General features: G+C 47.7%; 1 protein-coding gene across 1 annotated transcript; it reads left to right on the top strand.

Moving 5' to 3' along the window:
- Positions 1–1,698: 1,698 nt before the first annotated feature.
- On the top strand, positions 1,699–4,152 carry NEURL3 (neuralized E3 ubiquitin protein ligase 3; the record flags this gene model as incomplete). The annotated part of the gene is made up of 3 exons (XM_082672671.1): positions 1,699–2,248; positions 3,221–3,292; positions 3,944–4,152. The coding sequence occupies 3 exons, from the start codon at positions 1,699–1,701 to the stop codon at positions 4,150–4,152; spliced, it is 831 nt and encodes a 276-aa protein (XP_082528797.1).
- Positions 4,153–13,603: the final 9,451 nt, after the last annotated feature.

Raw genomic sequence — 13,603 nt, 5'->3', positions numbered from 1 at the left:
CTAGAATCCGGGTGTCGGTCCTCACTGCCCTCCACAGGGTCTCCTGGCTGCCCCAGCAACTTGAGTGGATGCAAGGACAGATCCACCTGATGTCAGGACCCTCAACTCTGGCTGGGCCAACCCTTTGGGAAGGGAGGGAGAGACCAGGGCATTCCAGGAAGGGGTGGTGGCGTGGGCAGGGGCGTGGGTGAGGCTGAGGGAGGGGTGAGCTTGGATAGTAGGGTGGGTTCAGAGGCCCCCCGAGCCAGGGTGAGCGCTTGTCCCTCACACGTTGGGTGAGGGAACCGTGCCAGGCTTGTCTTTGGCCTTTGGAGGTCAGGGATGGATTCACTGTGACCTTAAGGCTGTCCCTTGTGCCTGACCAGGAGCCTCCCCTCCTTGTGCTGGGCTGGAAACTTGCAGGCATGTGGGTGTCAGAGAGGAGGGCTGGGGTCTGGCTCAAGTGTTTTTTTTTTTTTTTTTGGCTGCATCGGGTCTTCGTTGCTGTGCGCGGGTTTTCTCTAGTTGCAGTGAGCGGGGGCTACTCTTTGTTGTGGTGCGCGGGCTGCTCATTGCAGTGGCTTCTCTTGTTGCGGAGCACGGGCTCTAGGCGCACAGGCTTCAGTAATTGTGGTATGTGGCCTCAGTAGTTGTGGCTCGCGGGCTCTAGAGTGCAGGCTCAGTAGTTGTGGCACACGGGCTTAGTTGCTCCGCGGCATGTGGGATCTTCCCGGACCAGGGCTCGAACCTGTGTCCCCTGCATTGGCAGGCGGATTCTTAACCACTGCCTGGCTCAAGTTTTGACTGAATTCACCTCTTTTAATTTTCTATTTCCCTCTTCCAATCCAGAAAGAGCAGGGCCAGGAGGGGAGGAGGAGGGGATGGGGAGAGAGAGATAAGGCCTATGGAGATAAGAGCCGTTCTGGGGGCAGAAAGCTCTGCCAGCTTCCTCCAGGCCTCTGGGGCTGAGAGAAAGAGCTGCCCAGCAAGGAACTTAACCTTCCCGGCTGCCAAGTGGAGTCAGGTCAGGAAATCCCGTGATTTCAAAGCCTACCCAGGACTTGGCTGGCCCAGCCCACGATTCTGAGGGGCTGACCTGGGACTCCCCCTCTGCAGGCTTTGCCCCCTCACCGGATTGGGAGTTGCCAGGCACCTTCTCTCCCAGGACAAGAAAGTCACCCTCTTTGGGGTCCATGGGCTTCACAAGTCACGCGGGTTCTCTGTGGGAAAATCAGAAAGTCACACAAGCAGAGAGGAAAACACAGCACCAGAGACGACCACACACACAGCATGTCAGTCCAGTTCCTTTCAGGCTGTTTCTAGAAACAGATGAGATATACATGTATATAGTAAACGTATAAATGTATGTGTCAAAACCAGGGTCATATTCTGTCTACCGTTCTAAAACCTGCTCTTTCTAGTTAACGGCAATAAGAGCCATTACCAGGTATCCAGAGCCGGTGCTGCCATTAAAGGAACTGCGGTTCCTTTAATTTTTACAACATTCCCTACGGGAGGGGAACTGAGGCTTGGGGAGATTCACGAGGGAACTAAGATCCCTGATAGGCAAAGCGGGCTCCTCACTGGTTCTAATGTCGGGGTGGGGAGAGGTGGGGGGGTGGGGGTGGGGAGAGGTGGTGGGGGAAGAGCGGGGACAGTGGCACCGGAGAGCGAGGGCTGGTGGAAACGCCCCCTCCACTGGGAGTGGGGGGTGCTGTGATGGCCTTTGCAGCCCGTGGGTCCGGCCCGCCCCGCCCCGCACTGACACCTCCCGCCCCCGCAGACGCCGAGATGCCCCGAGAGGCGCTCCGTTTCCACGCCGAGGCCGTGGGCGCGCAGGTGCGTCTGGACGCGCAGCGGAGCACCGCGCGCAGGCGCGCCACATTCCGTGACGGCATCGTGTTCAGCCAGCGGCCGGTGAGGCCCGGAGAGCGCGTGGAGCTGCGCGTGCTGTGTCACGAGTGCGGCTGGGTTGGCGGCCTCCGCGTGGGCTTCACGCGCCTGGACCCCGAGCGGGTGACCGCGTCCGGCCTGCCCCCCTTCGTGTGCCCGGACCTGGAGCAGCAGAGCCCGACGTGGGCGGCCATGCTGCCCGATGGCTGCGGGCTCACCGGGGACGTGGTGCGCTTCTGGGTGAACCGCCTGGGCCGGCTCTTCGCCCAGGTAAACGCGGGCCCCCGGCTCCTGCTGCGTAAGGACGTGCTCATGGGCGCCCCGCTCTGGGCCGTGATGGACGTGTACGGGACCACGAAGGCCATCGAACTGCTGGGTGAGGCCACGGGTGGGGACCCAGGCTCCTCCCCTGGGCGGGGGGAGGTGGAGGCTCGGGCGGTACTTCACGGGCATCCAGAGCCGCGGGGAGAACTGTTGTTTCATTCATATGCAGCCAGTTTTTCCATCAGCTCATGTCAGGGTATGAAGATGGGCACTGGGGACAAGACCTAGTCATAGGGAGGGCAGCCTCATCTCTGAAGAATGAGAAGACGTGCTCAGCACCCCAAACATCTGTTAGAGGGCTAATCTCTTTCACAAAGGAAGAAATTTGGGGGCTAGGCTTTGCAGTCTAAGTAGGAGTTTGCTGAGACAGGGGTGGCAACAAAGGGAACATAAGTGTGAGAGTTAGAGGAGAGCAGGAAGGCAGCCTGGGGGGCAAAGGTGAGATGTTCAGGCACTGGGTGGGGAAACAAGGACCTCCTGAAAGGAGAGAGGATTTCAGGAGAGGGAGGAGATAGGAACACTCATAAAAAGAAATTTTGGCATTCTGGGCTGGTGTTCCACGGGCCTGCACCAGCTTTCCAGACACCCCCGCGCGTTTGTTTTTCACACTGCTTGTCACAGCTGCTGGAGCCTCACCGCTGGAGCCCCTGAATTGGTAGGTCTGGAGTGGAGCCCCAAGCACCTGTTTTCCCTCCTGGGGGATTTTGAAGCATATCTGGGTTGGGAACCGTGAATAATGAGGAAGGTCTCCGCTCAAGCAGCGGAAGTAGGGCAGAGGGGAGCTGTCTAAAGGAAGGACGGATTAGCAGGAGGAACCTGCAGTTCTACAAATTCTCTGCTGGGTTCAACTGGGAAAGGGGCGGCCACACAGGGCTGGGTGACCAGCTTGGAGCTCCAGCATTGCACCCCAGAAAAGAAAGGGGATGGACACTTTGCTTTAGGGGCAGGGGCTGGGGAGGTGGGAGGGAACGAGGACACCCTGACTTTGCTTTCCCCAGGCCCTGACTTTCCCTTTCTGCCTTAGATCCTACAGTCAGCGCCCCGACCCCAGCCATGCCGTGGGTCCTCAGTGATGAGGCTCTGCCTGAGTTCAAAGGTGAGTGGCTTCCCCGAGCCCCAGGGACTCCCCAGGACTCCAGCACTAGGGGAGCTGGGGGAGGCCCCAGCCCTGGGAACTCAGTTAAGTCTTTCCAAGTCCTATCAAGTCTCCCACGGGCTTTAGGCCAGAAAGATTTGGCTCCGCCCCTGGAAACCTAAAAGCAATTTGACAGCTCTGCCTTCTAGAACATTGGCTAACTTCACAAGTTACTGGAGCACATTCATGAACAGGTGTTATTTTGTCCGTCTGCTTTTAAAAAAGCAATCCACGTTCATAGTAATTTGCCAAACAGAAATAAAATACGTATTAAAGGATAAAGAAGGAAGTAAAACAAAAACAAAAAAACACCTCCCAAACCTTGCATTACCTGTTAGGTGGATTTCCTCCCAGTATTTTGTGGACTTATATATGGGGAGTTATTTGTGCTTTGTTTTCCTTTTTTCTAAAGTGGAATCTTATTATATGTATGTTTGTACCTTATGGTTTTCGTCCCAACCTTTTTCACTTGATTACATTGTGAGCATTTTCTTACAAGGTACTATTCTTCAGAATCCGACTGCAGAGTTCTCTGTCCTGTGGTTATATCATGAGTGGGCTGCCCACCCCTTGCCCCCAAGCGCCCCTGACCTCTGTTGTCCCCTTTCCCAGCCACAGCAGGAGAGGAGTGTGCCATCTGCTTCCACCAGGCTGCCAACACCTGCCTTGTCCCCTGCGGCCACACACACTTCTGCAGCTGCTGTGCCTGGCGGGTCTTCAGGGACACGGCCAAATGCCCCGTGTGTCGCTGGGAGATTGAGGCGGTGGCCTCGGCTTGGGACCCTCCTGCTCTGGGCCCTGGTGTAGGTGCTCGGCTCTGAGCCCGGCCCCTGCCAAGGGACGAGGTGCAGCTCTGCCCACTTTCTGGAGAAGAGTCAGAAAGCCTGGTTAGCGACAGGTGTGGCGGAGAGATAGAGTCAGGGCCGCAATGGCTCTTCCCCCTCCTCAGCAGGAGGGGGCCAGTGGACCAAGGAGGTGCCCCTTTCTGCCCACACCGGAACTACCTCCCTGGTGGGCGTCTGGCTGGAGAAAGTGGCTCAGCAATGGGCCAGCGGGGTTCTCACCCCTCTGCCTAGCTCCTCGTTCATTTTTGCCTGCCAAGGCTTTTGGCGGGTCACCTGGTTCAGCCACCATGAACCTAGCAATCCCCGGTACACTGGAGTCCCAGGAACCCACATGTGCCAGTGAGAAGGGCCTTTGTGTAGAGAGGGGGCAGCCTGATCCCTGGTTTTATGGCTAAGGAAGTTAAGGAACCTGCGCGTGTCTGGTGAAGCCCTGCCCACCCCGGGGTATTGAGGAGCCTGGACCAGATGCAGGGAGCATCTGGGTGGAATTTTGTTTATTTATTTATTTTTTTAAATTGAAGTATAGTTGTTATACAGTATTAATAAGTTATAGATGTACAATGTAGAGATTCACAATTTTTAAATGTTATACTCCATTTATAGTTATTATAGAACTATTGGTTGTCTTCCCCCTGTTGTATAGTATATCCTTGTAGCTTATTTTGTACCTAATAGTTTGTACCTCTTAATCCTCTACCCCTAAATTGCCCCTCCCTGTTCCTTCTCCCTACTGGTAACCACTAGTTTGTTCTCTATATCTGTGAGTCTGCTTTTTTGTTATATTAACTAATTTGTTGTATTTTTTTAGATTCCATATATAAATGAAATCATACAGTATTTGTCTTTCTCTGTCTGACTTATTTCACTTAGCATTATGTCCTCCAAGTACATCCATTTTGCTGCAAATGGCAAAATACCATTCTTTTTTATGGCCGAGTAGTATTCCATTGTATATGTATACCATAACTTCTTTATCCATTCGTCTGTTGATGGACACCTAGGTTGCTTCCATATCTTGACAATTGTAAATAAGGCTGCTGTGAACATTGGGGTGCATGTATCTTTTCAGTCTGTGTGTGTCTCTGTATCTGAAATAAGTCTCTTGTAAGGCAGCACATATGGGTCTTGGTTTTGTATCCCTCAGCTACTCTGTCTTTTGGTTGTAAATTTAGTCCATTTACATTTAAGGTAATTATCAATATGTGTTCTTATTGCCATTTTGTTAATTGTTTTGGGTTTGTTTTTGTAGGTCTTTTTTCTTCCTTTCTTCTTGTTTTGTTCTCTTGATATTTGATGACTATCTTTAGTGTTATGTTTGGATTCCTTTTTCTTTTTTGTGTGTATATCTGTTATAGATTTTTGGTTTGTGGTTACCATGATTTTTGGTTTGTGGTTACCATGAGTCCATACATACATACATATATATATATATACACACACATACATATATATGTATATATATGGTTGTTTCAAGTTGCTGATTGCTTAATTTGAAACATTTTAGCAGACATAGAGAACAAACGTATGGACACCAAGGGGGGGAAAGGGGAGGTGGGATGAATTAGGAGATTGGGATTGACATATATACACTAATATGTATAAAATAGATAACTAATGAGAACCTGCTGTATAGCACAGGTAACTCCACTTCACTGTACAGTAGAAACTAACAAAGCATTGTAAAACAGCTATACCCCAATTAAAAAAAAAAAAAGAAATGCATTTTAAAAACCCTGCATTTGTACTCTCTTCCCCTCACAATGACTGTTTCTGATGTTGCATTTTGCATATAATTATTTTGTGTATCCCTTAGCTGCTTATGTGGATAGAGATGATTTTACTACTTTTGTCTTCTAACCTCCCTACTAGCTTTGTGTGTGGATGATTTCCTACCTTTACTGTATGTTTGCCTTTACCAGTGAGCTTCCTCATTTCATAATTTCCTTGTTGCTAGCTGTGGCCTTTTCTTTTTAACCTAGAGAAGTTCCTTTAACATTTGTTGTAAAGCTGGTTTGGTGGTGTTGAACTCCTTTAGCTTTTGCTTGTGTGTAAAGCTTTTGATGTCTCCATTGAGTCTGAACGAGAGCCTTGCTGGGTAGAGTACTCTTGGTTGTTGGTTTTTCTCTTTCATTACTTTAAGTATATCATGTCACTCCTTCTGGCCTGCAGAGTTTCTGTTGACATATCAGCTGATAGCCTTATGGGATTTCCCTGTATGTTATTTGTTGCTTTGCCCTTGCTGCTTTTAATATTCTCTGTCTTTAATTTTTGCCATTTTAACTACAGTGTGTCTTGGTATGTTCCTCTTTGGGTTAATCCTGTATGGAACTCCCTGTGTGTCCTAGACTTGAGTGACTGTTTCCTTTCCCAGGTTAGGGAATTTTTCAACTATTGTGTTTTCAAATATGTTTTCAGCCCCTTTCTCTCTTCCGCTTCTGAGGCCCATATAATGTGAATATTAGTGCATTTGATGTTGTCCTAGAGGGCTCTTAAACTATCCTAATTTCTTTTCATTCTTTTTTCTTTTTTCTGTTCAGTGGCAGTGATTTCCAGTACTCTGTCTTCCAACTCACTGACCTGTTCCTCTGTATCATTTGGTCTGCTGTTGATTCCTTCTAGTGTATTTTTCGTTTCAGTTGTTGTATTCTTTGTCTCTGTTTGGTTCTTTATATTTTCTAACTCTTTGTTGAAAACCCCTAACTGCTTGTTCTGCGCATCCATTTTTCTCCCGAGTGTTTTGATCGTCTTTACGATCGCCGCTCTGAACTTTTTCTTCAGTAGGTTGCCTCTCTCCATTTTACTTAGTTCTTCTTCTTGGGGTTTTATTTTGCTCCTTCGTCTGGGACGTGTTCTTCTGGTGCCTCACTTTGTCTAAAGTGCTATTTGTATTTTTATGTATGTGGTAGGTTAGTTACATTTCTCGACCTTGGAGAAGTGGCCTCCTGTAGGAGACGTCCTGTGTGTGCCAGCAGTGTACTTACTCCCCTCTCATCACCCAAGCTATATGTTTTAGGGGTTCCCCCTAAGAGGGCTGTGTGGGTCCTTCCATTGTGGTAGGCTGACTACGTGAGCAGTCTGGTACAGGCTTGGTTGGCCCTGCCCTGCGTGCACGCTGCTGGCTGCTGGTTAGCAAGGCTTGGTCATGCGGCAGCTGGCTGAGGAACTCCAGGGGGCCCTGGGGCTAGTGTTGGCTCACTGGTGGGCAGAGTTAGCGTCCAGAAGACTCTGGGGTTGTTGCCTGCCCACTGGTGGATGAAGCCAGGTTCTAGGGTTGGTGCTAGATGACTGGCAGGCAGAGCTGGGTCCTGGAGTCTGGCTGCAGAGGCCAGGGATCCTGGAGCTGGTGTCGGATTGCCGGTGGGGTGAGGGAAAGGGCTGGTCCCTGACACAGTTGGGTATGGAGTCCAAGGTGTCCCGAAGCTTGTGTTGGCCTGTTAGTGAGCCAAGATGGCAGCCACCGGCAGCAGTGTTCACGCGGTAGAATGAGTGCCCCAAAATATCTGCTGTCAGTGTCTATGTCCCCAGGGTGAGCCACAGCCGCCCCCCTGCCCCCGCCTCTCCAGGAGACTCTCCGAGACCAGCAGGTAGGTCTGGCCCAGGCTCCTATCACGTTACTGCTTCTGCCCTGGGTCCCAGCGTGGGTGGGATTTTGCATGCGCCCTTTAAGAGTGAGGTCCCTGTTTCCCCCCCGTCCTCTGGGACTCCGGAAATTAAGCCCTGCTGGCCTTCAAAGCCAAATGTACTGGGGGCTTGTCTTCTCGGTGCCCGACCCTCAGGCTGGGGATCTTGACATCAGGCTCAGAGCTCTTACTCCTGTGAGAGGAACCTTTGCAGTTCCTCTCCAGCTTGTGGGTTGCCCACCCAAGGGCATGGGACTTGATTATATGGTGAGTCTGCCCCTCCTACCCATCTCAGTATGGTTCCTTCTTTATGTCTGTAGTTGTAGAAGATCTTTTCTGGTAGGTCTGGGCTTTTTCATCAATGGTTGTTCTGTATATAGTTGTGATTTTGGTGTGCTCGTGAGAGGGGATGAGCTCAGGGTCTTTCTACTCTGCCGTCTTGGCCGCTGTCCTCCTGGTAGAATGTTGACAGTCTGTATGGAAGCTGGGTCACTTTAACAAGTCCTCTGTAAAGGCGATCAGCAGCCACCTGCCCCGCCTTCCTTGCAGGGCGGTTGTGAGGTCCCAGTGAGATCGTGCATCTGAAGATGAGTGAGCATGTGAGAGTGCGCTGTTACCATTGGGCTTCTTTCCTTGCCAGTTTCTGAGATATCAAAATCAAGTTTGTCTTTTATGAATGATTTTGTAATGTGTATGTCCCCTCTGTTGCAGTCAGTGGGAGTGAGTAGGGCTGGGGACTGGTCAGGTTGCAGGGGCGTGGGGACATGCCTTCCTCTTCTCCACAGAGACATCTTGGGCTTGCAGTGGACTAGGCAGGGTCTGGGCCCTCAGGCCTGTGGACTCTGGACTCTGTGTTGCTGAGCATGTGAAGGGGATAGTCCTACAGCTACAACCGGGCTCTGCCCTTGCCACTCTTGACTTGTGAGGACTTCCTGGAGGCTCTGGCTCTTGAGTGAAGGGAGGAGGTGACCTGGGGACCCCCTCGTCAGCCGGTGTTTGTGGCGGGGGATGGAGGAGGACAAGCCATACCTGTTACTTTGCTCTGGTTCCTGCTTCATGACTGGCGAGGGAGAGAGCTAATAGGGAGTTTGAACCTCTTGTGCCCAAGATCATGATGATGGGCACCTCCACAAACGGCATCCCTGCACCATGGCCAGCCAGAGGGTCAAGACTTTGGGTTAGGTGACCCCAGAATAGCTTTCACTCTGGAGTGGGATCTCCTCTCTGCCACCCTTGAGTGTTCTAACCTTGGTCACGTGAGCCTCAGTTTCTTCATCTGTAAAGTGGAAATAAGATAATTTTCTTTGCTGGTACGTTGTGAGGATAGTGAATGAATGAATGAAACTTGTAGCTTAGAGGAAGTACTCAAAATACGGCAGCTTCCTTCCCCTGGAAAAGGCATCTCCCAGGAGAAGCAGCCAACAGATCACTGGGCTGGCGGTCGGGGTCTGGGGGGTGGTCCCGGCGGCCCCCACATCACCCCAGTATTTTGGAATGATTCCTGTGGATCCTAAGGCAACTTTTTTCATCTTCTAAGTGTCTTTTTTTTTTTAATTTTATTTATTTATTTTTGGCTGTGTTGGGTCTTCGTTTCTGTGCGAGGGCTTTCTCCAGTTGCGGCGAGCGGGGGCCACTCCTCATCGCGGTGCGCGGGGCTCTCACTGTCGCGGCCTCTCTTGTTGCGGAGCACAAGCTCCAGACGCGCAGGCTCAGCAGTTGTGGCTCACGGGCCTAGTTGCTCCGCGGCATGTGGGATCTTCCCAGACCAGGGCTCGAACCCGTGTCCCCTGCATTGGCAGGCAGATTCTCAACCACTGTGCCACCAGGGAAGCCCGAAGTGTCTTTTTTTTTTTTTTAAAACCCAAATACCTCCAAGGCGAGGGTAGCACTTTAATCCTACTTCCAGCGAATGTCTCCTTATTAGTTAACACCTAGCGAAGCCTTTGAAATGATATAACCAGAGGGGGGGACTTCTGGAGTGGTGGCATAAGGACTTCTGTAAAGGCTTTTCTCCATAAAAGCAACAGAAATATTGACAAGATTATAAAATTCAACGTTTCCAGAACTCTGGATATTAACCAAAGGCTAACAAGGTTTATCGAAGAGAATTTACTCAATTTCGGTAAGAGCAGTGGGGTTTGTGGTGGTTTAACCTGGCCTGCTCCCATCCCTCTAACCTCAGCTCCACGGTAGCCTTAAAAACCAGCAGCCTTGCAGCCACCAGAGGGGACAGGGTGTGTTGGGAACTCCTCAGAAAGCTCTACCACCAGAGCATCATCACTGTTTGGCCTGTACTACACTTCCCTGGAAAGTCTTCATTTATAGGGTGTTGTCATTACTTAACCCAACTTGGAACCCTCTCCATGGGAAAACCCCTATTCCCAGGGCATTTGTCAAACATCATCAGCTTCAGTTGTTTAACATTGCAGCTGCCTGAAACCGTGATACCAGTTGAGACAAACAAGGACAGCCAGGAATGTTTATCTCAGGCAGGCAGTGAGCCACAGTGTGTCTGACCATGGGCAGGAGTAGTTGGGCTGGATGTCTGGGTCAAAGAATTAAGGCAAAACCCCAGATACTGAAAGTTCCGTAAGGCAACAGAAGCCTCTATATCTGGAAGGCTAATTTTTTAAAATAAAATGTATTTATTTATCTATTTATCTATCTGTCTTTGGCTGCGTTGGGTCTTCGTTGCTGTGCGTGGGCTTTCTCTAGTTGCAGTGAGAGGGAGCTACTCTTTGTTGCTGTGCGTGGGCTTCTCATTGCGGTGGCTTCTCTTGTTGCGGAGCACAGGCCGTAGGTGCGCAGGCTTCAGTAGTTTTGGCTCGTGGGCTTCAGTAGTTGTGGCTCACTGACTCTAGAGCACAGGCTCAGTAGTTGTGGTGCACGGACTTAGTTGCTCCGCAGCACGTGGGATCTTCCCGTACCGGGGCTCGAACCTGTGTCTCCTGCATTGGCAGGCACATTCTTAACCACTGTGCCACCAGGGAAGCCCCAGAAAGCTAATTGTTGACTCATCTTGTCCAGCAGTACATACATTCCATTTCTCATTATCACTTTAGGCAGATGCGGTGTAATTCACAGCTGAATATTCTATTCTTTGCAAGCAAGGCACCCAGGCTAACCAGGAATCTCAGTTCCAGGGGAGATGACACCCAAGAAAAGCCAAGTACTTGAGGAAAGCTAACATCATGGGGGAAAAGGCATCCAACTCAGCAAAAAGAGGACTTCATACCTGAAAAAAAATACACAGTTAATAGAGCAGACAGACCTGGGCTTTAAGACAAATATAATTAGATGCAAAAAGATATTGCATCAAAAAATCTAGGTACAAAAAAAAAATCTAGGTACCTTGGAAACAAAAAACTAAATCATTGAAATAAAAACTTATTAGATGGACTGAACAGCAGAAAGATTATAGCTGAAAAATAATTCATGATCTGGAAGCAAACAGAATGGACTGCAAAGTTACAAAGAGATGAAATATATGAAATAAAAGAGAATAGATGCAGAAGTTCAAATATCCAAAATTTCAGGGGAAAATAGAGAAAATGGAGGAAAAAGAATACTCAAAGCAGAAAGGAAAATTTATATTGAGGAAAGACATGACTCTTCATACTGAGAAAGCATGCTAGTTGCCAAACAGAATACATGAAAAAAAAAACCAAAAAACCTTCATCTTCACACATACTGATGAAATTTCAGAGCATTGGGGGTAAAGAGAAGACCCAAGGAGGAAAAAAATAGATCACATACAAAGAATGTGAATCAAATTAACAGTAGACTTTTCCTCAACTATACTGGATGTTGAAAGACAATGGAATAATATCTTCAAGGTTCAGAGAGTTTTTAAATTTTATTAAGGTATAGTTTACATACACTAAAATGTACAGATCTTAAGTCTTCATTTTGATGAGGGAGTAATTTTGAAATTTAAAATTCTCCAAGCAACTACTCTCTCATTCAAGCATGAGAGAAAAATGAAATTTTCAGATATAAACTTGGTTTTTCACTCACCAATACTTTATGAAAGAATTTTTAGAGAAATTGCTGCATAAGAAAAAACAAGAAAAGTTAACTTTTTGTGATCAATGAAAGCACAAAAAGTTGAGTCTAAATACGTGTTAGTCATTAAAAAAAAATCAATAAAAATCCGGAGTGAAAACCACAGTCAGTATCATTTTGGATGGAGCGAGGGGAAGCAAAAGCATGCTAAGTTTCTTTTCTCGCTAGGAAGAGATAAACAACAAAATGAGAAAAATGTAAGTTGAATTGATATGTTGAACATACAGAGTGTAGAAGACTACAAACAATATATAAATTCCAAATCGTTAAAATAATAGAACTCCAATTTCAACAATCCAACAAAGGCAGGATAGGAGATAAAAGAATAAAAAGTAAAGTAGATCGGTACAAGTCCAGACAGAGCAGTACTAATAGTAAATGTGAATGGGTTAAATTCACCTCTCAGTTGACAAGGATTTTGAGTTTGGGCAAATAAAAAATATAAATCAATTTAAAAAATACAATCCTGTTACATTCTATCTCTGAGAGGTGGACCTAAAACAAAATGCAAGAAGACTAAAAATCAAGGAAAAGAAAAATATACCAAGCAAATATGAAGAACAAACAAACACATGGTGGCAGCCCATGATCAGGCTTGCCTTGGAGATCCCTCAAGGTAACATAAATGGAAAATGCCTGGGCCTTGCAGCATAAGAGCAGATAGGAAGAGATGGCCCAGTGCTGACTCAGAAAGAGCCCAGGTATCAGGCTGGGGACCACGCTCCCTGATGGGTTGAAGTTCTGCTGTGTATGTAGTGTTGATTGTTTTTGATACTGAAGTGAGACCATGATTCTACACTGCTCATACATCTTACTCCATTTAAGACCATCAAATTTTGGGCGTATCTCTTGAGACATAAGTGGGCAACCAAGAGCCACCTCCCCCCCTGAATCAATATCCTATGTAAATCCTTTGATCTAGTTATTTGTAAACCAAAAGTAAAAGTTTCCTTAAACTAGGTCCAAGTCATTATTCTTGTTCATCATAAAAGACAGATTAGGCTCCTTGGTCTTAGCTTCTGCTCAGTTGTAGCTGTATTAGCATCAGACAAACTAGAATTTAAGAGAAAAAAAAGATTATAGGGGATAAGGAGGGAATTCAACTAGAGATTATCATACTAAGTAAAGTAAGTCAGAAAGAGAAAGACAAATACCATATGATATCACTTATATGTGGAACCTAAAATATGACACAAATGAACCTATCTATGAAACAGGGACTTCCCTGGGACTTCCCTGGGAAACAGGGACTTCCCTGGTGGTCCAGTGGTTAAGACTCCATGCTCCCAATGCAGGGGGCCCGGGTTCGATCCCTGGTCAGGGAACTAGATCCCGCATGCCGCAACTAAGATCCGGAGCAGCCAAGTAAATAAATAACTATTAAAAGAAAGAAAGAAAGAAACAGAAACAGACTCATGGACATAGGGAACAGACTGGTCGTTGCCAAGGGGGAGGGGGTTGGGGGAGGGATGCAATGGGAGGCTGGGGTTAGCACATGTGAGCTTTTATATATAGAATGGACAAACAACAAGGTCCTACTGTAGAGCACAGAGAACTATATTCAATATCCTATGATAGACCATATGGAAAAGAATATTTTAAAAAAAGGAATGTATATATATGTGTAACTGAATCACTTTGCTGTACAGCAGTAATTAACACAACATTGTAAATCAACTGTACATCAATAAAGTAAAAAATATAAATAAATATGATTATAAAAAGAATTATTCATAATAGTG

This window comes from Grampus griseus (genome assembly GCF_964374135.1).
Source record: "Grampus griseus genome assembly, chromosome: 15".
In the NCBI taxonomy this organism is placed as follows: Eukaryota; Metazoa; Chordata; class Mammalia; order Artiodactyla; family Delphinidae; genus Grampus; species Grampus griseus.
This window is presented reverse-complemented; position numbering and strand designations above follow the sequence as displayed.